Source organism: Lampetra fluviatilis, chromosome 54 (genome assembly GCF_964198595.1).
Source record: "Lampetra fluviatilis chromosome 54, kcLamFluv1.1, whole genome shotgun sequence".
Lineage (NCBI taxonomy): Eukaryota > Metazoa > Chordata > Hyperoartia > Petromyzontiformes > Petromyzontidae > Lampetra > Lampetra fluviatilis.
The window spans coordinates 3,722,577-3,747,092 of record NC_136328.1 but is presented as its reverse complement, the minus strand read 5'-3'; the positions used below and the strand labels follow the sequence as shown (position 1 = coordinate 3,747,092).

At 48.6% G+C, this 24,516-nt stretch overlaps 1 protein-coding gene across 1 annotated transcript in view; it reads right to left on the bottom strand.

Moving 5' to 3' along the window:
* VAC14 (VAC14 component of PIKFYVE complex) overlaps positions 1–24,516 on the bottom strand; it is a 49,584-nt gene that overhangs the window by 10,836 nt on the left and 14,232 nt on the right. The window contains exons 7-16 of the mRNA XM_078879598.1: positions 22,852–22,958; positions 21,665–21,802; positions 19,362–19,511; positions 18,302–18,362; positions 16,661–16,790; positions 16,230–16,295; positions 15,546–15,720; positions 10,703–10,844; positions 3,613–3,787; positions 1,422–1,540 (exon numbers count right to left, since the gene is read on the bottom strand). Coding sequence (XP_078735724.1) covers positions 1,422–1,540; positions 3,613–3,787; positions 10,703–10,844; positions 15,546–15,720; positions 16,230–16,295; positions 16,661–16,790; positions 18,302–18,362; positions 19,362–19,511; positions 21,665–21,802; positions 22,852–22,958 — 1,263 coding nt within the window. The remainder of the gene's footprint in view (positions 1–1,421; positions 1,541–3,612; positions 3,788–10,702; positions 10,845–15,545; positions 15,721–16,229; positions 16,296–16,660; positions 16,791–18,301; positions 18,363–19,361; positions 19,512–21,664; positions 21,803–22,851; positions 22,959–24,516) is intronic.

Genomic DNA, 24,516 nt, shown 5'->3' with positions numbered 1-24,516 from the left:
TTTAAATTTACGTATGCATTTTAGTAATAATAGTGTCTAAATTATTTTATACAACGCCATTAATGTATAATATGCCATATAAAATATAATTTCTTATACTCTGGAACGGATTATTTCCTTTCCCTTTATTTCTTATGGGAAAAATTCGTTTGGTATACGTCATTTTCGGTATAAGTCCTACCTTCTGGAACGAATTAACGGCGTATACCGAGGTTCCACTGTATTGTATGTTGATATTCTTTTGCACTGTACCTCGCCAACCGTGCTAATCGAAGGTACAAATACGTGAAGGAGGCGGCAAATTCCCCGCTCATTTATTTTGTTACTTGTATTCTCCGCAGAGGAAGCCAACGATTTTATATCGCTTCGACAATGAAGTTGTGTGCAATTAAGAGTACGAAATAACGGAGACAACGGGCCCGGATTTTAGTTTCCGTGTTGAGAGAGCGGCCGGCCCCGCCCCGCCTTGAGCCTGGCAAGTTTCAGGATGCTTCTCTACGCTTCTCTACGTTTCATTTGCAGTGGGTGACAGTGCCGCGGTGATAGCCAGTCCCTAAACAAACGCCGAGCAAGTCAAAAAACGACCCTGCCTGAAGACCTCGGGTCCCGGGCGACCCATTCACGTGCGAGGTCCAAGATGAACGAGATGTGAAGAGGGGGGGGGGGGTGGGGAATTAGCGGTAGGCACGGGGAGAGATTACCAAGAGGGAAGAGGAACGGCAGTAGTGGGGAGATTGCGGGGTTGTTTGGAGCTGGGGGATAAAAAAAATGAGTTTTGAGGCAGGAGCGGAGGGGGTTGGTGGGTCGCACGTACGTCGTGAAGCTCTCTTCCCGTGAGAGTCAAGCCCGTCATAACCCGGCTTGCCAGAAGGGCAGCACAGGGAAAGTGTGGACCCCACCTTTTCCCCCGTCTGTACGGGATAGAGCGTTGCCCCCTCGCACACGTGTGGGTTTTCTCCGGGTGCTCTTATTTCCTCCCAAACGTGTACGTTCACTAAATGGCCGACGAACACCTCGATATACAGAGAGAACCGCAGAGCTTGGGCAAATGGTGGCGCCAGCGGCTCACCGCGTGGCAGCCGTCTCTCCCGCTCGTCCGCGGTGCCTCCCTCGCGCTTCCGATTAGCTGTGCGGCGGCGGCGCATTACGAGGCTGAAACTATTGTTACTGTTGTTATTGTTATTCTTGGTTCTTTCGGTAAAGTCACGTAGAAGGGAAATAATAAAATAATAAAAATAAAGCATAACAAGATAAAATTCTCACGACGTTTTGGCCACAACGCAAGCAGCCGTCCTCAGGTGAAGAAACGGAGCTGTCGGAAAGACAGCGTCCTAATAAAAAGTTGTTATCGTCATTCAAAGGTGACGCAAACACCGTGGACAAGGTTGGCAAGCGTGCGTGAGGGCGTGACCCAAGGATACAACTTCTGGATGAGGTGGTAGGCGTGCTTGTAGTTCTGGGTGAGGAAGCACAGCGACACGGTCGCCACGGGGTTGTGGCACCAGGAGCGGTACAGCGAGCAGAACAGGGCACGGCTCTCCTGTGGGCAAAGGGGGCGGGGTGACACCACAGTCATCTCCACAGACACAGTTCCCCCATTGCGTAGCCTCTGATAGACTGGTCGACCCGCGTTTCGATTCTCGCTCAGGGTCACCAACAACATTGACGATGATCCGAGCCGGTCCTAGGCCTCCCCAAGGTCGACTCGGCTTCATTTGAGTACCTGGTGCGGTGTGTAAACATCGCCACTCGGGGTGGCAAAGGCGGCCGGGCGTGGTGCTGCCCGCCCACCCCCTCGTCTGCCGTGACGGCCTCCTCCATAGGTGTTCGCTAACAGCACTTGCCCCAACAGTTAGTTGCAGGCGACACGGGGGACCGTCTTTGTTTTTGTTCGCCACGGCAGGAGCTACGCGGCGCGACAGCCGGTGCGTCGCGCTCCAACAACGGGGAAACCGAGAACCGACATCCGTCACAAAAAATTAAATAAACCGCCCCCCCCGCCGGTATGTGTCGCTCACGAGAGGGCGGGGCAGGCCGCAACCCTCGCGCAACTTGAGATGCGCTCTCCTACCGGGGCAGCTCCCAAAGCGACGACGAAAATCGACGAACCCCCCCACCCCCCGCCCCCACCACAGTGCGACGCGAATGCCCCCCCCACCAACCTAACGCGACGCACGGTGCTCCCACCCTAAAGCAATCGCGGCTCTCTCCCTCCCGTCGCCGCCAACACCACCATCAACCACCCGCCCGATACAATGAGTCAGTCCAGTCAAGAGGGGGGGGGGAGGGGATAGGCGCAAGGAATGCCGCCCCCCCCCCCACCGTTCCCCGGGGAAGGCCGCGAGTTAATTACCGCCCTACGGGACACACAACTTAATTGACGATGACAGGTTGCACACAACTTAATTGATGAAGCACCAAGCGTATGTACGTTATTCCTTCCTAGGTGCTCCTCCCTTTCCTTTTTCCATTCCCCGCTCCCCCCTTCTTCCCCCCACCGCTCCCTCTACTCCCTTACTGAAGTTCTTCGTTCCCCTACCTCCTTCCCCGACCCCCGTACGAGTCCCTTCGCACAGCCCACGCGCGGTCCCCACTCGGTGGGGCAGCGGAGCCCAATCTCCTCCCTCCCCGAAGTTCTGCAGCACAGCAGAGTTTGGGATTTGTTTCCATGGAGCTTCTGTACCCCAACCCCCCCCCCCACCTATGTAGTGGTTCGTACTCTGTAACGGTCTCCTACAAATATACACACACACACAGTGTGCTTCAAAAAAACGTTAACACTTACATGGGATGTAAAGCTTTCGTGACTGCAGGGATTCGTCTTCTTGGTTCTTTCGGTAAAGTCACGTAGAATGGAAATAATAAAATAATAAAAATAAAACATAATTAAAAAATTCTCACAGAGAATTATTTTATTATGGTTTATTTTTTTATTTCCATTCTACGTGACTTTACCGAAAGAACCAAGAAGATGACTTACATGGGACTATCGTTTTTAATAGACATTACCAAATGTAATGTTAATAGCTTCAAAGTCTCCACTTGTTCGCCATCATTGTCAACGCGTGCCTAGAATCTTCTCCAGGTGGTCTCCAGAGCCCGGAGGCACATTTCTCGTGGTGTTGTTACAAATTCTCAGAGGTGTAAACATTTTTTTTTTGGAAGCACATTGTATAGAATAATAAAAAAAAAACTCACGCAAAAATAATCATCAAAAAAATTAACCCGTAAAAACAAAGTATTTCACTATAAATCCTTTATATGCGTGGCGGCTAGAGTCCTCTCGTCCTCTGGCTTGAGATGGCTGCCACCTATGGGTCAGATGATTGCCTGCCACCATTAAGCAATTGGTAATTAAATATAAAAAAAAATTCCTAAAAAGTGTAAAGTTATGGAAAAAAATTTCACGAAAATAAATTGTCACGCACAACGAGTCTGTGTGCAAAATGTCAGCTCGATTGGATCACGGGAAGTGGGTTAAAAAACGACCGAAAGATTTGCACGGTCGTAAGCGCGCAAGCAAGCAAGCGAACTTAATATAAAGGATTTAATAATTTCAGCAAGCTGGCCAAGCGAGGGGGTGTCTGTGAGCGTGCGTGAGCGAGGCCTCACGGCGGTGTGCAGGTCCTTGAGCTGGGTGCGTAGCTCAAAGAGCTCGGTGGACGTGAGCAGGATGGAGTTGAGCGTCTGCACCATGGTGGAGGCGAAACGCAGGTCGCCCTCCGCCAGCAAGATCTCCGCCATGGCGTGGAAGATGTTCTCCGCGTTGAGCAGCAGGCACAGCTGCCTGTTCGCAATCAGAATCAGAATGTTTACTTGTACTGGAGGAATCCGGTGGAGCTATAAAGCGAGATTTTTTTCACAGATGTTTAGTAAGGGTAGGTCAGGGCGCCACGGTGGCTAGATGTTGACCGCCTCGCCTGGTATACAAGGTCATGGGTTCGATTCCGAACCTGACGCCTGCTGTATACAGTAAAACCTTGGATTGCGAGCATAATTCGTTCCGGAAACGTATTAGTAATCCAAAGCACTCGTATATGAAAGCGAATTTCCCCATAAGAAATAATTGAAACTCAGATGATTCGTTCCACAACCCAAGAATACTGTATTCACATAAAAATTATTAATACAAAATACCTTTTTAAATTTGTATTCTTTAAATTTAATATAAAGTTATCAAATTTATTAATTAAATTTAATCGTGGCTGGTGTGAGGGAGACGAGATAGAGGAGAGGAGGGTTATTGTGTAGGACGACTTTCACTTGCAGTACAGTTACTAAAGAACAGTCACTACACTTGGACACAAAATACAAAAATGCTTTACGCACACACACACGTGGTCACAACACTATAGTAAACAGTATACGCTCGCACGGATGTTGACTATGCGAGTGAGGCACGCCGACTGAGACCGAGCATGGGAGACGATTACCCACAATCCCGCAGCGATAGAGAAGAACCATCGGCTCAGTTGTGATCACGTGACGCTCGGCAGACAAAGCGTAATACCGTACGTACTACAGTAGTACTCGTATTGCAAGACCTCGCTCGTTTATCAAATTCATATTTATAAAAAAAATGTGCTCGTCTTGCAAAACACTCGCAGATCAAGTTACTCGCAATCCAAGGTTTTACTGTATTTGGAGTTTGCATGTCTCTCTCCCCGTGGTTGTGTAGATTTTTTTTATCTCCTGTTCCTCGGGGTTTTCCCTCCACATTTATAAACATGCGTTTAGATTATTTATATTATTTGACTGCTATACATTTCCACACCATGACAAAAAGCCACTTCGTTGAGCGATCATGTGGCCAGGTAGGTCGCTTCTTGAATAAGAGCTACATAGCTCAGTGGGCCTTGCCTGGTAAAATAAAAAAAATAGTTTAGTTTTAGTTTTGCCTGCTTGAAAAAAAGTCGTCTCGTCGTGGATAAATGCGGATATTGGGATCCGTGACAAGCACCCCCCACATCACCAAGGATAAGATCCCATTCACCGCATTTGAACAGCAAAAGCATTACCATCAATACATTTCTTCTCACGAATAAGATCACTCCAAGTGCAGCCGAGACAGAGGCGCCGTGAACTCGGTTTGAGGTGAAGCCGTTAAAATTTTAATGCGCACTCAAACTTTCGCTCGGCGCGCGCCATTAGCGAACGGGGGCACCGTGGCGGGGTGGGGGGGCGAAGGGGAGCGCGAGGGGGGGGGCACAAGGGAGCGGGCGGGGGGGGGGCCCACGGAGAGGAGCTGCAGGGAGGAGGAGGCTGCGCCCGCGCGTGCGCACGTGGGGCGACTCGGGGAGGGCTCGCCAGGGCGACGGCAACAGCGACAGCTCTCGTCCCCGCACCGGGGGAATCGGGGTGACGGTCCCCGCAGGCGCGGCGGGCTGCCGGGTGACCTACTTTTCTCCCCCCCCCACCCCTTAACCGAGCCATGACCCATCTGCCGTGTAAACAGCGGCCTTCCTCCCTACTCCACCGCCGCCCTTCACATCTCTCCCCTTGACACAACGTAACGCCAATCGTCGTTCACCGACCACGCGGTGTTGGCCGCGAGCGGGAATCGAACTCGGGTCGCCGGGTTCACGGAGCAGTGCGCTCAACGCTCCGCACAATGACACAACAACAACAACCGCCGTTCGCCACTAAGCGGCGGTGATGTGACCGTGGCGCTCGTGCCATGCTAGGTGCACCTTGAGGCCACATGAAGTGTCGAAGGCTCGCTGCTGGCGGGAGGTCCCAGAACAGACCTAGGTGCCATGGGTTGACCAACTGCGATGGCTGGCAGATGCACCGACTGTGTTTAACGCTGTGTCTCACGCTGTGTCAACGCTATGTCAACACTCTGCGCTTTAGCCACCCCGATGCTCCGCTTGTTGTTGTGAGCCATCACTCCTCTGCCATCTGTTGTTAATGGAGGGCGACTGCCTCCAACTGGCCGGTAGCAGTGTCCTTCACGAGCCTTCTCCCCACCCCCTATTGTCAGACAACAACCGTGGGCCTGCTTTGATTCGCACAACTCTGGCACTGTTAAATACTTGTAATGATGATCACGTCTTGAATAATGACGGTGGGTTTTTAATCAGTCGAGTGATATTCAGACTTTGTGCCGAGCCCACCAACCTTCAACCCGTACTGCTGACCAGCGTGGTGAAGTATGGTCAAGCAGAAACCACGACTGACATAATTTGGCAATGGATTGACAAAGTTGCTGTAATTTGTTTAAAGTATTAGAAATGTATGCTTGTGTGATGCTTCGTATGATGAGGTTGACCATATGTAACGAGCTGTGATTTAAATGTAGACATGCGAGTGCTCATGTAAACTGGTTAAAGGTCTCCGTGCCAATGCAAGTTCCCCATGGGGAGACCTACATCCATCAGTGGATGGACCAAGGGCTGTCAATTTTAAATCGTGTTAGGCTATGAAATACCGTTGGAGCTAGCCAAGTAAGTTAATACACGCATTACTTCGGATAAAGCGGGCATTGACAGCTTGTACTCTGTATGGCTTATATGCTGCATATTAAGCACCCCGAAATGCAGGTCAAATTCCTGAGCGGAGAAATAAAATTTGGATATATTGTTGCGACCCAGTAGCAAATAATACAAAAAAACCCATAATTACACTTTCAGTATTTGAGATCATATTTGATCATACTCTTGTGTAAAAAAAAAAGTGAATTTCATTTCCGCGTTAAAATCCGTTTTCGGACGGGATTCTTTACGTGGATTTTTGCAATCAGGAGGATCGCGTTTGAAATATGATCGCGTTTGAAAACGCAATCATATTGCGAGTCCAGCTTAGCTACACACTTCAGATAGACGGAAGCATGGCCAAGCATCGCACAATTCCCAGCTAGGGAGAAGAGTGATCCAGGCTGATGAACAGTTGCGACCAAGTCGCAATAATAATAAAAAAAAAAACTAATTTCACTCTCAGTATTTGATATTATATTTTTGTAAAAAAAAAAACGCGAGTTTCATTCCCGCATGATAATCCGCCGTTTGCTTTGGGGTCGGGATTTCCGACGCGGATTTTTCCATCGGGAGGGTCGCGTTTTTAAATGCGATCCGATTGCGAATGCAGCTTAGCTACACACTTCAGATAGACGGAAGCGTGGCCAAGCAGCGCCGATTCCCAGCCAGGGAGAAGAGCTATCGAGGCCGATTTCAGGCGGCCAGAATTGGTCAGCGGAATGCACGGCCAATGGAATAATTCCCACCCCCAAGTCCCGGGGCGTGGCCTCAAAGCAACACGGGAGGGCCCACGGGGACTGTTTTGTAAGAAGCATTGCATGAGTTTGTAGTGCGCATTATTGACAACAATAATTCGCTAAGACGTGCACGGTGTCTGCTCGCTCTCGAAGAGGGAGGGGACGACGAAGAGGCGTGGGGAGGAACCACAGATGAGCGGCAAAGGCAGCAGCCAGGCAGTGCGAGGGGGCAACGCTGTATCCCACTACAGGTTGAACAGGCGGTGCCTCACACTTGCTGCAACCCAGCCTTCTCCTGCCGAGCCAGGGTAGGGCACCTCCGATTTAACACGGATGGCTACGTACGGTGCAAAAGAAGTTCAACATACATGGAGCCCACACTTGCTGTAATTCAACCTTCTCCTGGCGAGTCAGGGTATAGCACCTCAGATTAACACAGTTGGCTACGTACAGTGTGACACACCTCCTTGACATCCACGGGAAGGAAGTTTTGCTCCTGCCACCAGTGCTGGATTAGAGGCCACTTTGCATCGCCATCACCGCCAGGCATTCATTTGAAGTTTAAATGATTGCAGTGGCACGGCTTCGAAGCTGCAATAGTCTTGCGCAATCCAAGCAGCCACAGATGAGGCTCTATTGAAACCGACACACGAATATATTTTCAAAGACGACTCGTCACATCACCCCCCTGGGGCCTTAATGTTGGCCCTCCGGTAACTCATTTACAAATGTAATTAACAAGTGACCTGAAGAAACATCTTAAACCTAGTGACCATTAGCGGATTAATGGTTCACCGACTACCCCCACCCCCACTATTCCGTGAATTGTCTGCAGTTCAGGACTGCGATTCAGAATCGGAATATTTATTTATACTGGAGGAATCCGATGAGCTATAAAGCTCTTTGTCACAGATGTCCAGTCGTGGCGGGTAAGAATGTTGCAACACCAAATAGCACAAAAACATGATAGTAGTGCAAATTACAAGATAGGTAAACTAATCACCCAAACACGTACAAACACAACTAAACTAAACCACCCACATCTTACGAGGCAAAGCCCCACCGAGGTAAGAATCAGAAAACGTCAACGCTGACGCACGTGGCGCGCGACCTTCGGAGTCCGATCTTCGAGCGCGCAACGGGAAAACGCCGATCTCACGGGAACGTTCCAGCATTGGCGATCCACTCGGCGCCCCCCCCCGCCCCCCGCCTGACAGATCTGTGGTGGGCAGGGTGGACGCGATGCGCTTCCACGCTTTGCGACTCGTGGCCGCGGTCACGCTTTTGGGGGTCGCATCCCTCCACCTTCCACTTCGCGAAGCAGGTGCCCGCCGCGAAAGCCGACACATTAAAATGCTGCCCAGTATAGCACGCTAGTTATCTTACCGCACTGGCTACTGGCAACGCCATTGGGTCGCGGTGCCAGGCAAGGTTGGCGTGCGTCGCGTTGCGGACGAGGTTAATCCAAAAATTGCCTCGCGTATGTCAATAAAAGGCCTGAGTACAAAGCGCGCGTTATTCCAAGATGGCGTAGTACAAAAGCGCGCAAAGCGAGGATTGCCCGTGCATACGTACGTCGCCGCCCAACTTCGATGCAAACAATACCGCAGCGTATGAGCGTTCTCAGCAGAGCCAACAGACAGCGTTGAAGTCTTTTCAATAAACGCATAAAGCAGTTCTCAGCACTGCTCGAGCAAAAATTCGAAACGGGAGTCAAAACAGGTATCCTCAAATGTCCAGCGTTAAGTGCTGGTCAAATGATTAGGTTGGATTAGTCCGGGCGCCATCCCGCCTGACACAAATCGTGGAATCGTTAATCCGATCACGTCAAGGGTATCCAGAACGCGGCACGGTCACAGAGCGTCCAAGGGTGGCACGCAAACCGCGGAGGTGACACGGTGGGGGGGGGGCCTGCGGGCGGAACCTGACGCCCCCCGTCCTCTCGGGTCATCGCTCAAGGCAGCCCTGCTGTGGCCTTGCAATAAATCAGAGTAACGAAGCAACGGGTGAGGAGAGGGGGGGGATGGCGAGATAATCCTCAATCGAGATGTGGGTTGGCGAAAGCGGCCTTGTTCTTTTTTTTTTACGGGGAACCCTACACGTCGGGACGACGAGGAGGGTGGTGGCGCCGGTGATTGGTCGCCGAGAGGAAGAGGCGAGAGGGCCATGATGAGCAAATGTCGAGAGAGTTTGAATCCAACGCTTTAGGCTTTTCGGGAACGATGTTCTTGACGACGAGGTTTATGTCGGGTTGGATAGCGTAAAACGCAAGCGTGTCGTATAACCCACCACGTTCACTCGACGCAGACGATTAGTAAGGTTCGTCACGCGGAACAGAACGTGCCGATTTGGTTGCTACTTCAAGCACACCGGTGGGTTAGAGGGTAAATGTTAACAGCGACGCACAGAAACTCAGTAAACGTGGAATGTTGGGCCCAACGTTGGTCCAACAGTTCCAACCATATCCCAACGGTGGCACAATGTTGTATGCTTACATGGTAAGTAGTGCCATCATTGTCAGCTCACGAGGACTCAGTCTCTTGTTAGGTTTAGGACTGAAAATTGCAGTCCCTTATCTCCTCCTTCTGCCTTGCTAAGAATTTAACCCAATAGCAGCTATTAGATTACATTTATCGTGGACAAATAGCATTTAACTACATAGCAATAATGAATTCCAGTGGCTTGAAAATAATTAAGCAAAATCTACATCCAACTGATTAGATTTGACTCCTTAACAACACCCACAAAGACTCCAAATAAATACATTAATTTGAATCAAATTAGGGCCATTGAAAATCATGCTGATTCGTACATTCGACAGTTGTCTTAATCACCATGAACTTCACTTTGGGATGAACACAGACGCAAATAAACGTGTTTCTGTCTTCAGGGTTCCACCCCACGGGATAAATAACGTGGTGCGAGTGCGTTCAGGAAAAATGCCACCATTGAGAAGGAGACATGGCACCCTCGAAAGAGATCTCTGCCACTGTCAATTTAATAAAGCCATCGACGCTTTGTCACTTACACGTGAACGAGATGACGAGAGCACGCTCTGCTCGACATCTGCAGCTATGACTTTCTCTAAATGCAACGATTTCCTCGTCAATTACTTCAACTCCGTCTCTATTATCTAATCCTCACCACTCCCATGCTGAAAGGAGTGTTTTATCGTCGTGAAATTGTCAGTCGCGTGCGTCTCATTATTTGGAGTGTGGACACGGTGGCTGTGCGGTTAGCAGGGCGTGCAATCTCGCTGCGCGTGCTGCGAGGCTGCTGTGCCGTGTGCACGTATGTTGAACTTCTTTCGCACCGTACGTAACCAGCCGTGCTCATCGGAGGTGCGGGGGAAAGACAACAAACTAAACACAAAAAGCAGTTCAATCTAGATTTAAATCTAGATTTCAAAGTGCATAGCTCCAGTGTCTGCATCGTCAGCTGTGCCGCAGAAGGGCACGCGTTTTCGCCGCGTGCTCACGGCGGAGGTACCGGATGATGAAGGCTCCACGATGCTCCAGGAGTCGAGGCTCGGTGCCAAAGCACTGGAGCAGCTTGACCATGAAGCGATGGAAGTAGGAGTTCATGGAGGGAGACAGCGGCGATCGGTCGGTGGCCTTCCAAGCTGCCGAGCCTGCGACGGTGGGGGAAGGAAACCCGAGGGTCGGCGGAGGGCGGGAGGAGTGGGCGGCGCACGTTGGCATTCGAAGCTTCGCAGAATCATTGACGCAACAAGTTTACGTTGCGCGTGAACATTCGCAAGCGCGTTCCACAAAGCTTTGCGACAGTTGCCCATTGCTTTACGGCCGCTGGGAAGTGAAAAATATTCTGCCGCTTTGGAGACTATGGTTAAAACTGAACAAAAATGTATTTTACCAGGTAAGGCCCGCTGAGCTATGTAGATTTTTTTCAGAAGCAACCTGGCCACAAATGATAGCTCAACGAAGTGGCTTACCATGTGGAAATTTATAGCAGCCAAATACTCTAAACGGGTGATGTTGATTCTAAATGAGGGAAAAACCGAAGGACCCGGAGAAAATTCCACGCGACCACGGGGAGAACATGCCAACTGAAAATATACAGGCATCAGGGTCAGGATCGAACCCACGTCCTCCTGCATACGAGGCGAGGTAGTTAACATCTCGTTACTGTGGTGCCCAAAAACCTTTTTTGTAATTTTTTTCCTTTTTTGTAATTTTACGTAAGACAGCCATAGAAATGGGCACAACAATACGCAGTGTTGACAACGGCTTATTTCTCGCCAAGTAAACATTTATCGATCGGGGGCTGCGAATTCACAGGCGAATTTCAACGCCTGCGAATGGCTTCCGACGAAAACTACAAAAAAAGCTGCCTTCAGCATAAAAATTTTAACTCCATGTCACACGACGGCCACTTTGTTTTCCTGAAACTCCTTAAAAATATTAAACTTTAAACCCCATTGCTGTTAAGCACATTACCATCGATGGATTGCATTACCTTTGGTAGCCTCTTGAAAGAGAGTTTGACTGCCCACATCACGACAAGAAAATAAATCATTGACCACATTCACGAGCCGAGCACGATGGCTTTTACAAGTTATGAAAACCCTACCGACGCAGAAAACATAAACACTTCAGTTGTTTGACACGGTTACACAACTTGTTCGCAACGAGGTAATTTCCTGCTACAATGAGGGCAGATGAAGAATAAAATTCCATTTCAAAGTACTCGCTCTGAAGGCTGCCGGCTGATTTACGGTTTAATCTTTTTCTACGCGCGCCTCCAAGTATTTATTTAATAACCACACGCACGTGTTGGCCGTGTCGAGATGCCAATGCAGCGTTTCCGTTCCAACAGGAATGAAAACAAGAATGAAAATGGCAAGAATTATTGAGAAAGAGGAGCCTTGTTGGGTCTTTGGACTCTTCTTCACCCAGCCACCCCACCCCTGCTGCACTGGAATGCTTGGCCAAGTCTATTAATGAGTGTTTATGCACTAATAAATAATATTAATAATATTATTAAAGATCATCTTGACTTAAAGCTTTTGTGACTGCAGAAATTCACGTTCTTTGGGTCTTTCGGTAAAGTCACGTAGATAGAAAAAATAAGAATAGAAAAGTCTTCGTGGCTTTACCGAAAGACCCAAAGAATAACAATAAAATAATAAAAATGAAAATAAAGTGAATGAAAAAAATCACGACGTTTCGATCGCAACACAAGCAATCGTAAAAAAATACCTCTTTTATTATCCTGATTACGATTGCTTGTGTTGCGATCGAAACGTCGTGATATATATTTAAAAATTATGTTTCATTCACTTTATTTTTATTATTTTATTGTTATTATTTTTTCTTCTATCTACGTGACTTTACCGAAAAGACCCAAAGAATATTATTAAAGATTATTACTTATTTATCCAGCAGTCACACTGAGCCTTGGGACTCGCTGCATTTGGTTCTTACCTTAACATGTTTTTTTTTACAGCCAATTAATGACGAGTCGTGTTCATTACATATGCGGGAGGGAGGGGGCAACGCTCTATGCCCTATACAGATGGAAACAGGTGGCGATTAGTCCACTTGCTGTACTGCCTTCTCCTGGCGAGCTAGGGTATAAGCGCCTCCTCGTCACCCACGGAAGGGGAGTTTCACAAAACATCTGTGCAATGATCCACCAACCCTTGCCTGCAGTGCTAGACTACAGGCTGCATGCATAGACACCAACGCCGGCCGTGTGGGACTGAACCTGGGGGGAGGGGGGGTATTCGGGGAAAAAAACCCACACTTTTTCCTGGATTACTTCACAGCCCCTCCCCTCCCCCGACACCTACAGCACCTGGCAAGCCCTAGTGGGCTCAGCCACGCAAGTCTTCGCCAGGCTCGAACCTGCTCAGGCTCTGAGATCCGACAGGATTTGGGGCGTATTCGGTGAATTGGTCCAAGGCAATTGGGCCACGTGTTCACAGAGGGAGGCATTCTCGCAATAAGCGCCTCTAGTATTCAATATCGAAGGTATTAACATTGCATGCGATCTTTGTGTTCTTACGCGAAGGCTGTTGCCAGGATGACTTGGCATGCGCAGGCAAGCTCCTGCACGTAGCCATCAACAAAGCGAGGCTGTATGCTGGAAGCTGCTCTGTATGCACTGTGTTATGCCGTGTGTGTGTGTGTGAGAGCGTAAGAGTGCAGCGGTTAACACGGCGAGCTGCAAACCCGGCAACCCGAGATCGATTCCCGCTCATGACCAACATTAGTGACAACTATCTGAACCGGTCCTGGGCTTCCCCTAGGTCAACTCGGCCTCAAATGAGTACCTGGTGCGGTGTGTAAACATCGCCACTCGGGATACAAAGCGGCCGGGCGTGGTGCTGTCCACCCCACCCCCTCGTGTGCCGTGCCGGCCTTCGTAGGTGCGACTCGCAAACAGCACTTGCCCCAACAGTCTGTTAAATGCTATCGAGCGGGGGGGGGGGGGGGGTTGTCTTTGTTGTTTTAGCTATGGGAGGAAATTGGAGAAGCTGGAGGAAACCCATGCAGAACGGAGGGAGAACACACAGAACTCCACACACAATGCCCACAAAGGGGTCGTGTGATTCCAAAGTTCATCGAGGACCGTGCCGCCAGCGGTCTTTCGAAATGGAGAGCCGGACTGTGCGACGTTCCCCTCCGCCCTGGTGGAGGACAAGAACCGCTCCCCTCCTCCGGTCCAGCAGCTGACACTGACCCTTTGGCATCTGTTGAAAAGAGCCTCGCTCGACTGAAGAGTCTAAACGTTGCCGACTGCATATTCAAATACTCTCTAACCTTAAGCATTCGCAAGTTCAACATTCAAAGGAGGTTGCATTTAAATACATATTAAATTTCGATTGAAAGCTTTCGTGACTGCAGGGATTCATCTTTTATTATTTCCCTTCTACGTGACTTTACCGAAAGAACCAAGAAGATAAATATATATTTTTAAGGCTAAACAATGCTCCCGGAACATGCAGCGAATGGTCGGGACATCTTGCCTAAAAACACACGGTGGTGCTACGACCAGAAAAAAAAAACGCGCATCAGAGCAGGGCTGTCCGTAGTTGGGTGATGTGGGGCCCGGGAGAAAAACACGGTGTGAGACCCCCCCACCGGCACCTTCAAACTAAACCGGACCTATTACATCTGACACTGTGAAGTCGAAGCTTTCAGGGATTCGCCATGAAACGGCATATCAGTACCAAAATGCAACCCACCGATAAATGAACCCAAAAAAATGAGCAAATACTGCGTTAACTTCGTATCTATCAGTTCCTCCGCTTAAAAAAAAAACCTGCAGCTCGGGTTGTGGAAGCTCAGCTCCCATGGCGGTTGCAGAAATCAATCGGTTTAACTCTCCACAAAGACCCGGAGAAATTACATCGCCATCGATACAACGTAGCAGATTACCGTAGCCGCTTAACAACACGGCTAGTTTCCGTTGATAAAACAAAATGCAACTTTGATTTTGAATTCGGAATGCATTGTGAAGGACCGCAAATTAAACCAGAAGCAAAGGGAGTAATAAACGGCTGATTTGGAAAATCCATACGAACTCTCGTTTAACTTTCGAGAAACTCAACGTGGTGGAGAGATGAAAACAGTTTCATTTGAAGAGAACTGCCATTTCAACAAAGCCCCTGCGTGCAATCGGTGCCCACAGTAAATAAGACGTGCTCGAATCCCGCAATTGACCATGCCATCTGCTGGCATGCAACGTACACAGCAGGCTGATGGAACACGGCAAATTTAGAGCAATCACTGCCATGCAATCGTGACTCTTGCGTTACCCACGGTCGCCGCGTTACCCACGGTGATGAATACCCTCACAGTGCGGTTTCACGTCGTCACACGTCTCACTGGACTGACGATCGTTCATGCGTGCGCTGGCAAAAGCATTGCAAACGTGCCTCCGCATGCCCTGGAGCAGTCAACGAGCGATACATTACCAATTTACAAATGACAAAACACTCATTATTTTTAAGTTGGTGGATGCATAGTTACCTATCACGTTAACCGACAACTTTTTTTTGAGCAAACATACACTGCAAAACATAATAAGAGGTTTTTACCCTTTCTGCCAATAAAGCAGGTGTTAAGGATTTGAAGCTTTCGTGACTGCAGGAATCCATACTCGTTGGTTCTTTCAGGTAAAGTCACGTAGGTAGAAATACGTGACTTTACCGACGTGACTTTACCCAAAGAACCAAAGAGTAGGTGTTAAGGAATCAAGTCCGTATTAACCACACACAGTACTTATTAGTCTTACTTTGATACTGGCAAAAAAAGGTCCCATGACACAACCGTGCACCGTTTGAAATGTCAATGGGACGCATTACCTGCAAAGCTGCCCGGGCTGGTGCTGAGTGGAGGTGGCGCATGCAGGCCGGGGGCCGTGCCCGAGATTGCGCTGCCGCCACCGCCGCCGCCACCATCGCCAGACAAGGCCTCGCCAAGCTGGCCGGCCGGAGACGAGGCAATCTCTGCCAACACCTCCAGGTCCTTGAGGATCACCTGTGCGCGCCAACGACAAAGGTGAACACCCCCCACGCCGCCCCGGATAGCTTTCACAGACAACATACATACGCTCTTCCTTCCGATGTTAGGAAGCGACTGGAGCTATGCGGTTTTAAATCTCAATTGAAAAGTCATTTCTTTAGAACTGCTTTTTGTGTTGCCCTTCCCCCACACCTCCGATTAGCACGGTTGGGTACGTACGGTGCGAAAAAGAGTTCAACGTACGTACACAAGTACGAGCGAGTAGCAGCCTTGAAGGACGGAACGGCACATGAGGTGCAGCGTGGGCGACAAACACCATGCCCGGCCTATTCTCTACTTTTATTCTTAAGGCCACAGACACGCACGGCGTTACTGGCGAACGCGTCGAGTTTCACGTTAGGCGTGCATCGCACACACCACCGCCAGGAAGCGGCGGCGGCATCACAAGGTAATTCCGCTTGACCTTAGTCTGTACATTCGAGGGTTAAGAAGTCCACCGATTAAATGCATGAAGGCTCGCTCACCTCATCCGAGTCGTCCGACAGCGTCTTGAGCAGCACCGGGAAGAGCCGCTCCGTGTGACGGAACATCTGCGCACGCCTCGAAGCACAGAGACGCGTCGCTCAACGGCGCAACACGACGCCGAAACCGAGCACAGTCTGTGTGCTCCGTACGAGTTCAGAATCAGAATATTTATTTCTACTGGAGGAATCCGATTAAGCTGTAAAAGCTCTCTTTTACAGATGTCCAGTAGTGGCACGGGGTAAGAACGTTACTACAACATTTTTTGATTTAAAGCTTTTCGTGACTGCAGGGATTCATATTCTTGGTTCTTTCGGTAAAGTCACGTAGAAGGGAAACAACGTACATACAACGTACATACAACGTAACACCACAAACGTCGCACCGATCGTCGGTTTCCCCCATCCCCCTGGCCGTCAGTGGGGCTACTTGCCTTCCTCGGCGTTTTGGTGTACAGGCTGTAGATCCACTTGAGGACGGCGATGCGAGTGAGCATGGAGTCGTGGGTCAGGTGGTGAGCCAGGACGTTGACGATGCTGTCCAGGTCCAACCTCACAGCCAAGCTGTCGGGGGGGTGGGGGGGGGGTATGTCAAAGCGCACGGAGGGGATATGGCTCAACTGTTTGTTTAATCAACTCGCGTGCTTTCGGTTCATACGATGCGGTTTCATAGCATTAATCACGCGAACTCCGGTCATCCACGCAGCAGCGGATTTTGGCTGGCCATCGAACAAAGACGGTCGTCACCGCATCGCGAGTGCTTTTAGATGCTCTTCTGAAGCCATCTGGAACGCCCTTTACTTCCAATATGTGAGAGCCACTGGAGCTATGCACTTTTAAATCATCTAGATTGAAAGCGTATGTCTTTAGAACTGCTTTTTGTGTTTAGTTTGTCCTTCCCCCGTACCTCCGATTAGCACGGTTGGCTACATACGGTTGCGAAAGAAGTTCAATATACGTACAAATAAAACGAGACGGAACAAAAGAAAAACTGCAAATAGAGACGGTAAAAAACTAAACATGAAACAGTCGATTCTTGAATCAAAACACCGCCAAGAATTTAAATAATTGGTATAAATCATTGCACCCCTACTCTTTGAACATCAAGCGCCACCACCGCGCAGGAGTGTGCGGTTTCCATTTTTCACATTTGGAAAAATCACAAAATTGTCTCGAACATTGCCAGGGTTTCACAATTCGCTATACTGTACCATAATCTAATGGCAAAACACACTGCAGGACTTGTCTGCAATGCGCTTGTTCACATGGACCCGATAAATCCAGAATTATTTCTTTAATCCAGAGACATTGAGTATTCCTGGGTAAAAGAGTCCGAGTATAAACACCCTCACAGCGGTATCTTGTGTGTACGCCAAATTTCTTTCGCACCGTACGTAGCCAACCGTGCTGATTGAAGGTGCGTGGCGGGGGGGTGGGGACGACAAACTAACAACAACAACCGCCATTCGCCACTAAGTGGCGGTGACGTCACCACGACGCTTGTGCCAGGCCATGTGCACCTTGAGGCCACGTGAAGTGTTGAACGCCTGCTGGCAGGAGGTCACGGGGCAGACCCAGCAGGTGCCACGGGTCGACTGACTGAGATGACCGAGATGACTGGCTGATGCCCCATCTGTGCCCCCTACTGTACCAACTTGCTGTGCTTTAGCCACCCGGCGCTCCGCTCGTTGTTGTGTGCGTCGCTCCTCCGCCCTCCGTTGTTGCTGGAGGGCAACTGCCTCCAACTGACCAGTAGCGTCCTTCACGAGCCTCCTCCACAGAGGCCGCTGGTACCAGTCATCGGCAAGTCCGGCAAAACAACCCCTTACCTCCTCGCGGTGCCGGACGGGCAACTCTGTCGTGGACAGTACTGTGGGGGGAGGGCCAATGCCCATTGGCATCTCCGCTCATGGCGTCTGTGACCACCACAGTGGCTAAACGGGGGCTCTGGACGGGTGCGAGGGGCTGGTAACCCCTCCACCTTCAATTCATTACCACGAAACTACGAATTAAACATAAATATGTAACGACAAACTAAACACACACACAAACACACGCAAAAGAAATGTACTCACGATTCCATGTCAACCTCTGTCGACGCCTCCGGTGCGCTGTCCTGGGACTCCTCCAGGCTGGCTGGAGATGGGCACACGGCAGTAGCAGGGTCACAACTTTTGTGCTTCGACGCTCTTGCTTAATTTTTTTTTGCTTTAATCATTTTGGCAACTCGAGGTCACCTCTACCGAATGAGACTCCTCCTGGCATGTTGAGTTCTCTCCCGGTCAAACAAAAAGAATCTCCACTTGACCATCGCTGCTCCCCCTCGCATCCCCAAACGTGTCGGAAAACCCGATTCAAAATTTATTTCTGGGCGAGGCCACGCAATAAATTAATCTGGCCAAAGTTTACGTGGCAAGACCCTTCACCGTTGTCAAGCGCCGATTAATTTTTTTCTTTTTCCACTCGCCAATGCTCGCAACCAAATGTGGCGATTAAGATACGACCTCATTTCGGTAAGTTCCGATTCGGAGAATTAAAAATGTGTCGGTTGGTTCTGCGACGATATCTCCTCTCTGTAGCAGGGCACGAGGGCAAAGTGCCTACCGCTTCGTGTTTCGATAAAAAGATTTCAGAAGCGGTTCCGTAAGCTCTACTTCTATGGGCCATTCTGCAAAGAAACGAGCATCCCCCTATTTAAGACGAAAACAGGAAGACTTATGGAAAATTCTGGCTATCGCATGAAGCTGGTTGTTGTAATCGCCAGCAAAACGTCGTACTCTGATTGTAAATCTTGTGGGTTTACTCTCCGACACACAAGCGGTGTGCTGAAGTAGTAACTAATTGGCACGTTTTGTTTACGTGACAAACCTTACCAATTGGCCGTGTCGGGTGGTGGCGGGTTCAGCGACACGTTAATATTTACGCGATCTAACCCGTAAAAAAACCTTTATTATGGATATTGCTGGTGAAAGCCGACTACTCCCACTTTGTGTCTAACAAAGTGTTTCTAACGGACTCGTCGTCTCGCGTGACCACGACGTCGAATGCACGATTTGGAAATAAATCCGGAAAAAGGCAAAAGACCACATGAGAGAGAGGGGCGGTCTGCCGCTGGCTGGCATCGCGCGACCGTACCTTCAGGCCGCGGCTGCAGGACGTCACCGGTGCCGGCTTGAGCCGCGAGGGAAGGGGACACGGGTGAGGGTGGCACGGCATCCAGGTCATCCTCAGGCAGCACCAGCCTCATGAGGCTCAGGTTACACGCACTCGCCGCCTCCTTGATGTCTTGGGGACGAGCTCAGAATCCCAACGGTGGCACGAATGCAACAAACAAGAGCGGCATATATCCAGGTGGCACGCAACGTTGGGTCAACGTTGGGCCGACGGTTCCAGCCACAGGATGCCAACGTTGACGCAACGCTGCATGCACACTGGGTACACAACCTTCAAATGAAGAAATTGCCTAAACGTTGGCCCAACGTTGGACCAACGTGTTATTTTATTATTATTTTATTATCCACAAGTATCGAAAATGTGATGGATGCGTGAGCTAGGTTTGGCCAACGGTTCCAGCCACGGGATGCAAAACTTCTAGATTTGAAGCTTTCGTGACTGCAAGGATTCATACTCTTAGTTCTTTCGGTAAAGTCACGTAGGTAAAAAATGAAATTAAAATTAATAAAAAAAAACAATAAAATCACGAGCTTCCGTCTTCAGGTGAAACTGTCACAGCAAAATATCTGTATCAAGTGAAGAGAAGTCCCAAGAGGTACGACCTTATATAGTGGTTAAGGGGGGAGGAGCCAGGAAGGGCCGCGGGGGAGGAGGAGTTGTGAAGTGGTCAAGTACTGCTTTTTGTTATGCTGCTGGGTGGGTAAATTAATTAAATACGATTAAGCCGCATTTTGTTATGCTGCTGGAGAATACTGTTAAACGCTGGGGATGTTAGCACTCGGTAGAGTAAAATAGTGCCTGTCAGATAAGATGGTCCAAAAATGTGTAGTTAAATCTTTTTTGCATGGTTGATAACATCTTTCCAATGATTACTAAGTTTGTACCCATCATCACGGTTGAAATTATGTCTGTGTTTGTATATCTGAATGGCTTCGTGTACAAACCTTTGATGGTAGTCAGAGGGTTTGCAGAGCACCTTAGTCTCGGAGAAAACAATATCATGAGAGCCCACCGCGTTGTAGCAATGATCGGCAACGGCGGAAGACTCAATTTTGCCGTGCTTAAATTCTGACTTGTGCTCGCGGACACGATCAGAGACATGACGTTTCGTTTCCCCAATGTAACAGTCACCACAGCTGCAACTCAGTTTATAGACTCCCAGGGTATTGCAAGTCAGGGATGACATCCTTCACAGATGGAATTAGATCACGGATTTTATGTACTGTATTGAATCGGACTTGGATCTTATGTTTGTTTAGAATTTTGGAGATCTTTTTGGTCACGCCTGCTATGTATGGTAACGTGACAGTTTTGATCGGAGTTTCAAGTGGCTGTTTCTGTATGGTGGGAGAAACAGCTTGGCGGATGATAATTTCATTTTTTACCTACGTGACTTTACCGAAAGAACTAAGAGTAGGGATGCAAAACGTTGACCCACCGTTGCATGCAAATATATTGAGTTTGCAAGTCTATCTCCCCTTGGTCACATGGATTTTTCTCCGGGTCCTCCGTTTTTTGGCCTCCATATTTAGAATCAACATCACCCGTTTAGTGGAAATTTCGCTGCTATAAATGTCCACGTGATAAGTCACTACGTTGCCCGATCATTTGTAATGGTCAGGTCGCTTCTGAAAAAGAGCTATACAGCTCGCTGGGCTTTACCTCGTAAAATAAAAAACTAGTAAAATAGTAGTAATCCTTAGACTTTCTCCTCCTCGTGGGTCGTACCATCAGCTTTGGGGGGGGGGGGGGTGGTAGTTGATTACAGTGCGGTAGGTAAGGGGAGCTGTGCAAAGATGATGCTATGTGTTTGGGGGGGGGGGGGTCTCTTGGTGAAGAGGGGACGGACATTACAGAGACTCCTCTACTTATGAACATTCGACTTATGAACTTTCAGAGATACGAACAAACTTGTCCGGATGTCCAGTTGCCCGTTCGGACCGAGAGTCGTAAGTTCAATAGATGGCAGTGGTGGCATCTACATCTGTAGAACATGAAGAACTAGTGGCATCTACATCTACATGAGATTATACAACTTTTAAAGCCATTCCCCGTGTTAAGTGCACATGCCGTACAACGTGTTTGGAATTGGCGGCAGTAAAGTTGGACTTACGAACAATTCGACTTACGAACAAACCTCTGGAACCTAACCCGTTCGTAAGTAGAGGAGTCCCTGTAATTTAGTTTCAGATATCATTATTATTATTACCGTGGCCGAGCTGTCATGGGCCAGTGTTAAACGGGGGGCAGCAGGAGGAGGATACTCTTCCTCTTGGGGTCGTCGTTGCCCAGGCAGGGCAGCACGGCGTTGAGGACTCCCGCAGCGAAGGGCAGCATGAGGCGGCCCGCGAGCTGCACGAACTCCCGGATCCACGTCATGGCCGTCAGCTGGGTGAGCTCGTCTGACGGGATGCGAGATGGGGACAAACGTAACACCGCGGCCGCGTTTTTTTTTTTTACGGCCGGAGCATCCGGCGCGAAGAGCGCTTGCTGCGCGAGCACGCGACTCTAAAAAAATCATCACGAACGTCGTTGCGGCGAAAATAAATAAGCAGACACTGTGTATGTATGTTCAACTTCTTTTTCACCGTACGTAACCAACCGTGCTCATCCGAGGTGCAGGGGAAGGACAACTGAACACAAAAAAATTAACCCGTAAAAACAACGTTTTTCACTCTAAATCCTTTATATGCGTGGCGGCTAGAGTCCTCTCGTCCTCTGGCTTGAGATGGCTGCCACCTATGGGTCAGATGATTGTCTGCCAGCATTAAGCAATTGGTAATTAAATATTTAAAAATGTTTTCCTAAACAGTGTAAAATTTTGGAAAAAAATTTTCACGAAAATTAATTGTCACGCACAACGAGTCTGTGTGGAAAATGTCAGCTCGATTGGATCACGGGAAGTGTGTTAAAAAACGACCGAAAGATTTGCACGGTCGTAAGCAAGCAAGCAAGCACGCAAGCACGCAAGCAAGCGAACTTAATATAAAGGATCTAAAAAGCAGTCCTAAACAAACGAGTTTTTATTTTAGATTTCAATATAGATTGACAAGTGCACAGCTTCAGTGGCTTCCTAATATTGGAAGGAAGAGCGTTCCAGACGGCCGCAGACGCGCATTTGAAAGAGCGGAAATGCGGTGACCGTCTTTGTTCAATGGCCAGCTAAAAGCTGCTGCTGCTGCTGTGAGGATGACCGGAGTCCACGTGGCAATGGTTTATGCTCCTTGACGAGGATCAGCGAGGTACTGTGGTTGATTTGCGGCAAGCACTTTGTGTGTAATGAGTGCGATCAAATGCGCGGGGTGGCAGTGGCCAGTAGTAGTGGCTGTGTTTGCTGCACGTGAGCAAATGGAATTGACCTGGACTTTAGTCGGGCCTGGGTACAAAGTTTGGGGAAGAAGTCACGCGTGAATTGTGTTCAAACGGCATCGGCTGCGATGAGTTCACTCACCGGAGGCTTGGCAGTGCACGAGCACAATGTTGGCCATGTTGCTGTACTTCACGTTGGCCGGGTTCTTCTTAATTTCCTTGAGGAACTCTGCAAGCACGCACTCGCACCTGCGCACGTACGGCAGAGCGCAGCGGTTGGCGAGAAATACGCAGCAGGAGAGATCAAAAGGGACATCTTCAATACGTAGCACAGCGTAGTGCAGAGATGTAAATGTTGAACTTCTTTCGCACAGTACGTAGCCAACCGCGCTGATCATGTCACATTCACCCACAGCAGCTCTTAGGCGACGTACTCACGATTGCAGAAGGATGGAAGAATCAGCGTTAATCGCACAGCAGATATCCATAAGAATCAATTATGAATCGGGAGACATCCAATTGGTCCCATTTATTTGTTGCAATGATGCCTTGGGTTTGTCAGAGCATTATACGGTTTGCCTTTACGCGTTCTTTGGTCCGACACTGGTGAGACTTGGCCCTAAAGAAGGCTGTCTCTGGTGTAGGCTCATCAGTTTCAAAGGCAATGTATATATTATCAGAGCATGTTTGTTTGCATGCTCACCACAAGTACATGTGGTTAATGCAGAATTGATTCCTTGCAAAAGGTTTCTATATGGTGTTTGAACATCTTAACACAACTGTTTTATTGACAGAAAAGGTAAAATCTATTCTTGTTTTTTCGTACTTTTTTTCTGGCAAAAAGGTCCCATTCGGTAAAGAACTCGCGATGTCAACGGAGAAGATGCTGCCCATCTCCCGATTTTGATATTTTTACGTGCGTCTTGATTTTGTAAGTAGGACTATCTTCATTTAATTTAGACTAAAGGTATTGCAATGCCCTCTTTAGTGGGGGCGAGTTTTTACTAAAGAAATACACTGATTAAATTAATTTAATTTGCTGATTACATAACCATTATAGCAAGCGATGTAAATTAAATACGTACAACTTGAAAAATTTAAAAATAATGGGATTATTCAGCTAGCCATTTGATGCATGTATAGTTGATACACGCAATAATTAAGTGTGGCAGTGATGATGATGAAACAATGAAGATGAATGATGGTTGAGTAATGAAGCTGAGGCTGATGATGGATATGATCATTATGAATTATTGATTATAGCTATGACGGTGATAATATGATGAACATTATGAAAGATTTTGATGATTGTTAATAACTGCTAATGATGAACGACGATGCCTGTGATGACAGAGAGCTCCCGCACCTCCAATTTAGCATGGTTGGCTACGTATGGTGTGAAAGAAATTCAACATACATACGAAAATATATTTCCATTGATGCTTCATTGCAGGCCCGACTTGGCAGTGTGCTAACAACTGTGCTACCACTCCCTCTGCTGGAACATTATGGTTCTACAGTAAATAATAATTTTAATTCGTAACACGCTGCACAGTATTCACTCACTCTCGACAAGAGAGAACGACTCAAAGCAACAAGGAACCACAGACAAGCACGAACCGCAGCCTCGTGGTGAGCCGGTGCCAAACTGCCCCCAAGCTCTGTGGTCCTCTACATATAGAGGCGTCACCGGCCAATAAAGTAGTGTTTACGTGCACCGAGGAAATTCGAGCACCCGGACAAAACCCTCGTGTGTGCGAGGGGGAAACGCTCTATCCCATATAGATGGCGTCCAGGTTAGGCTGTA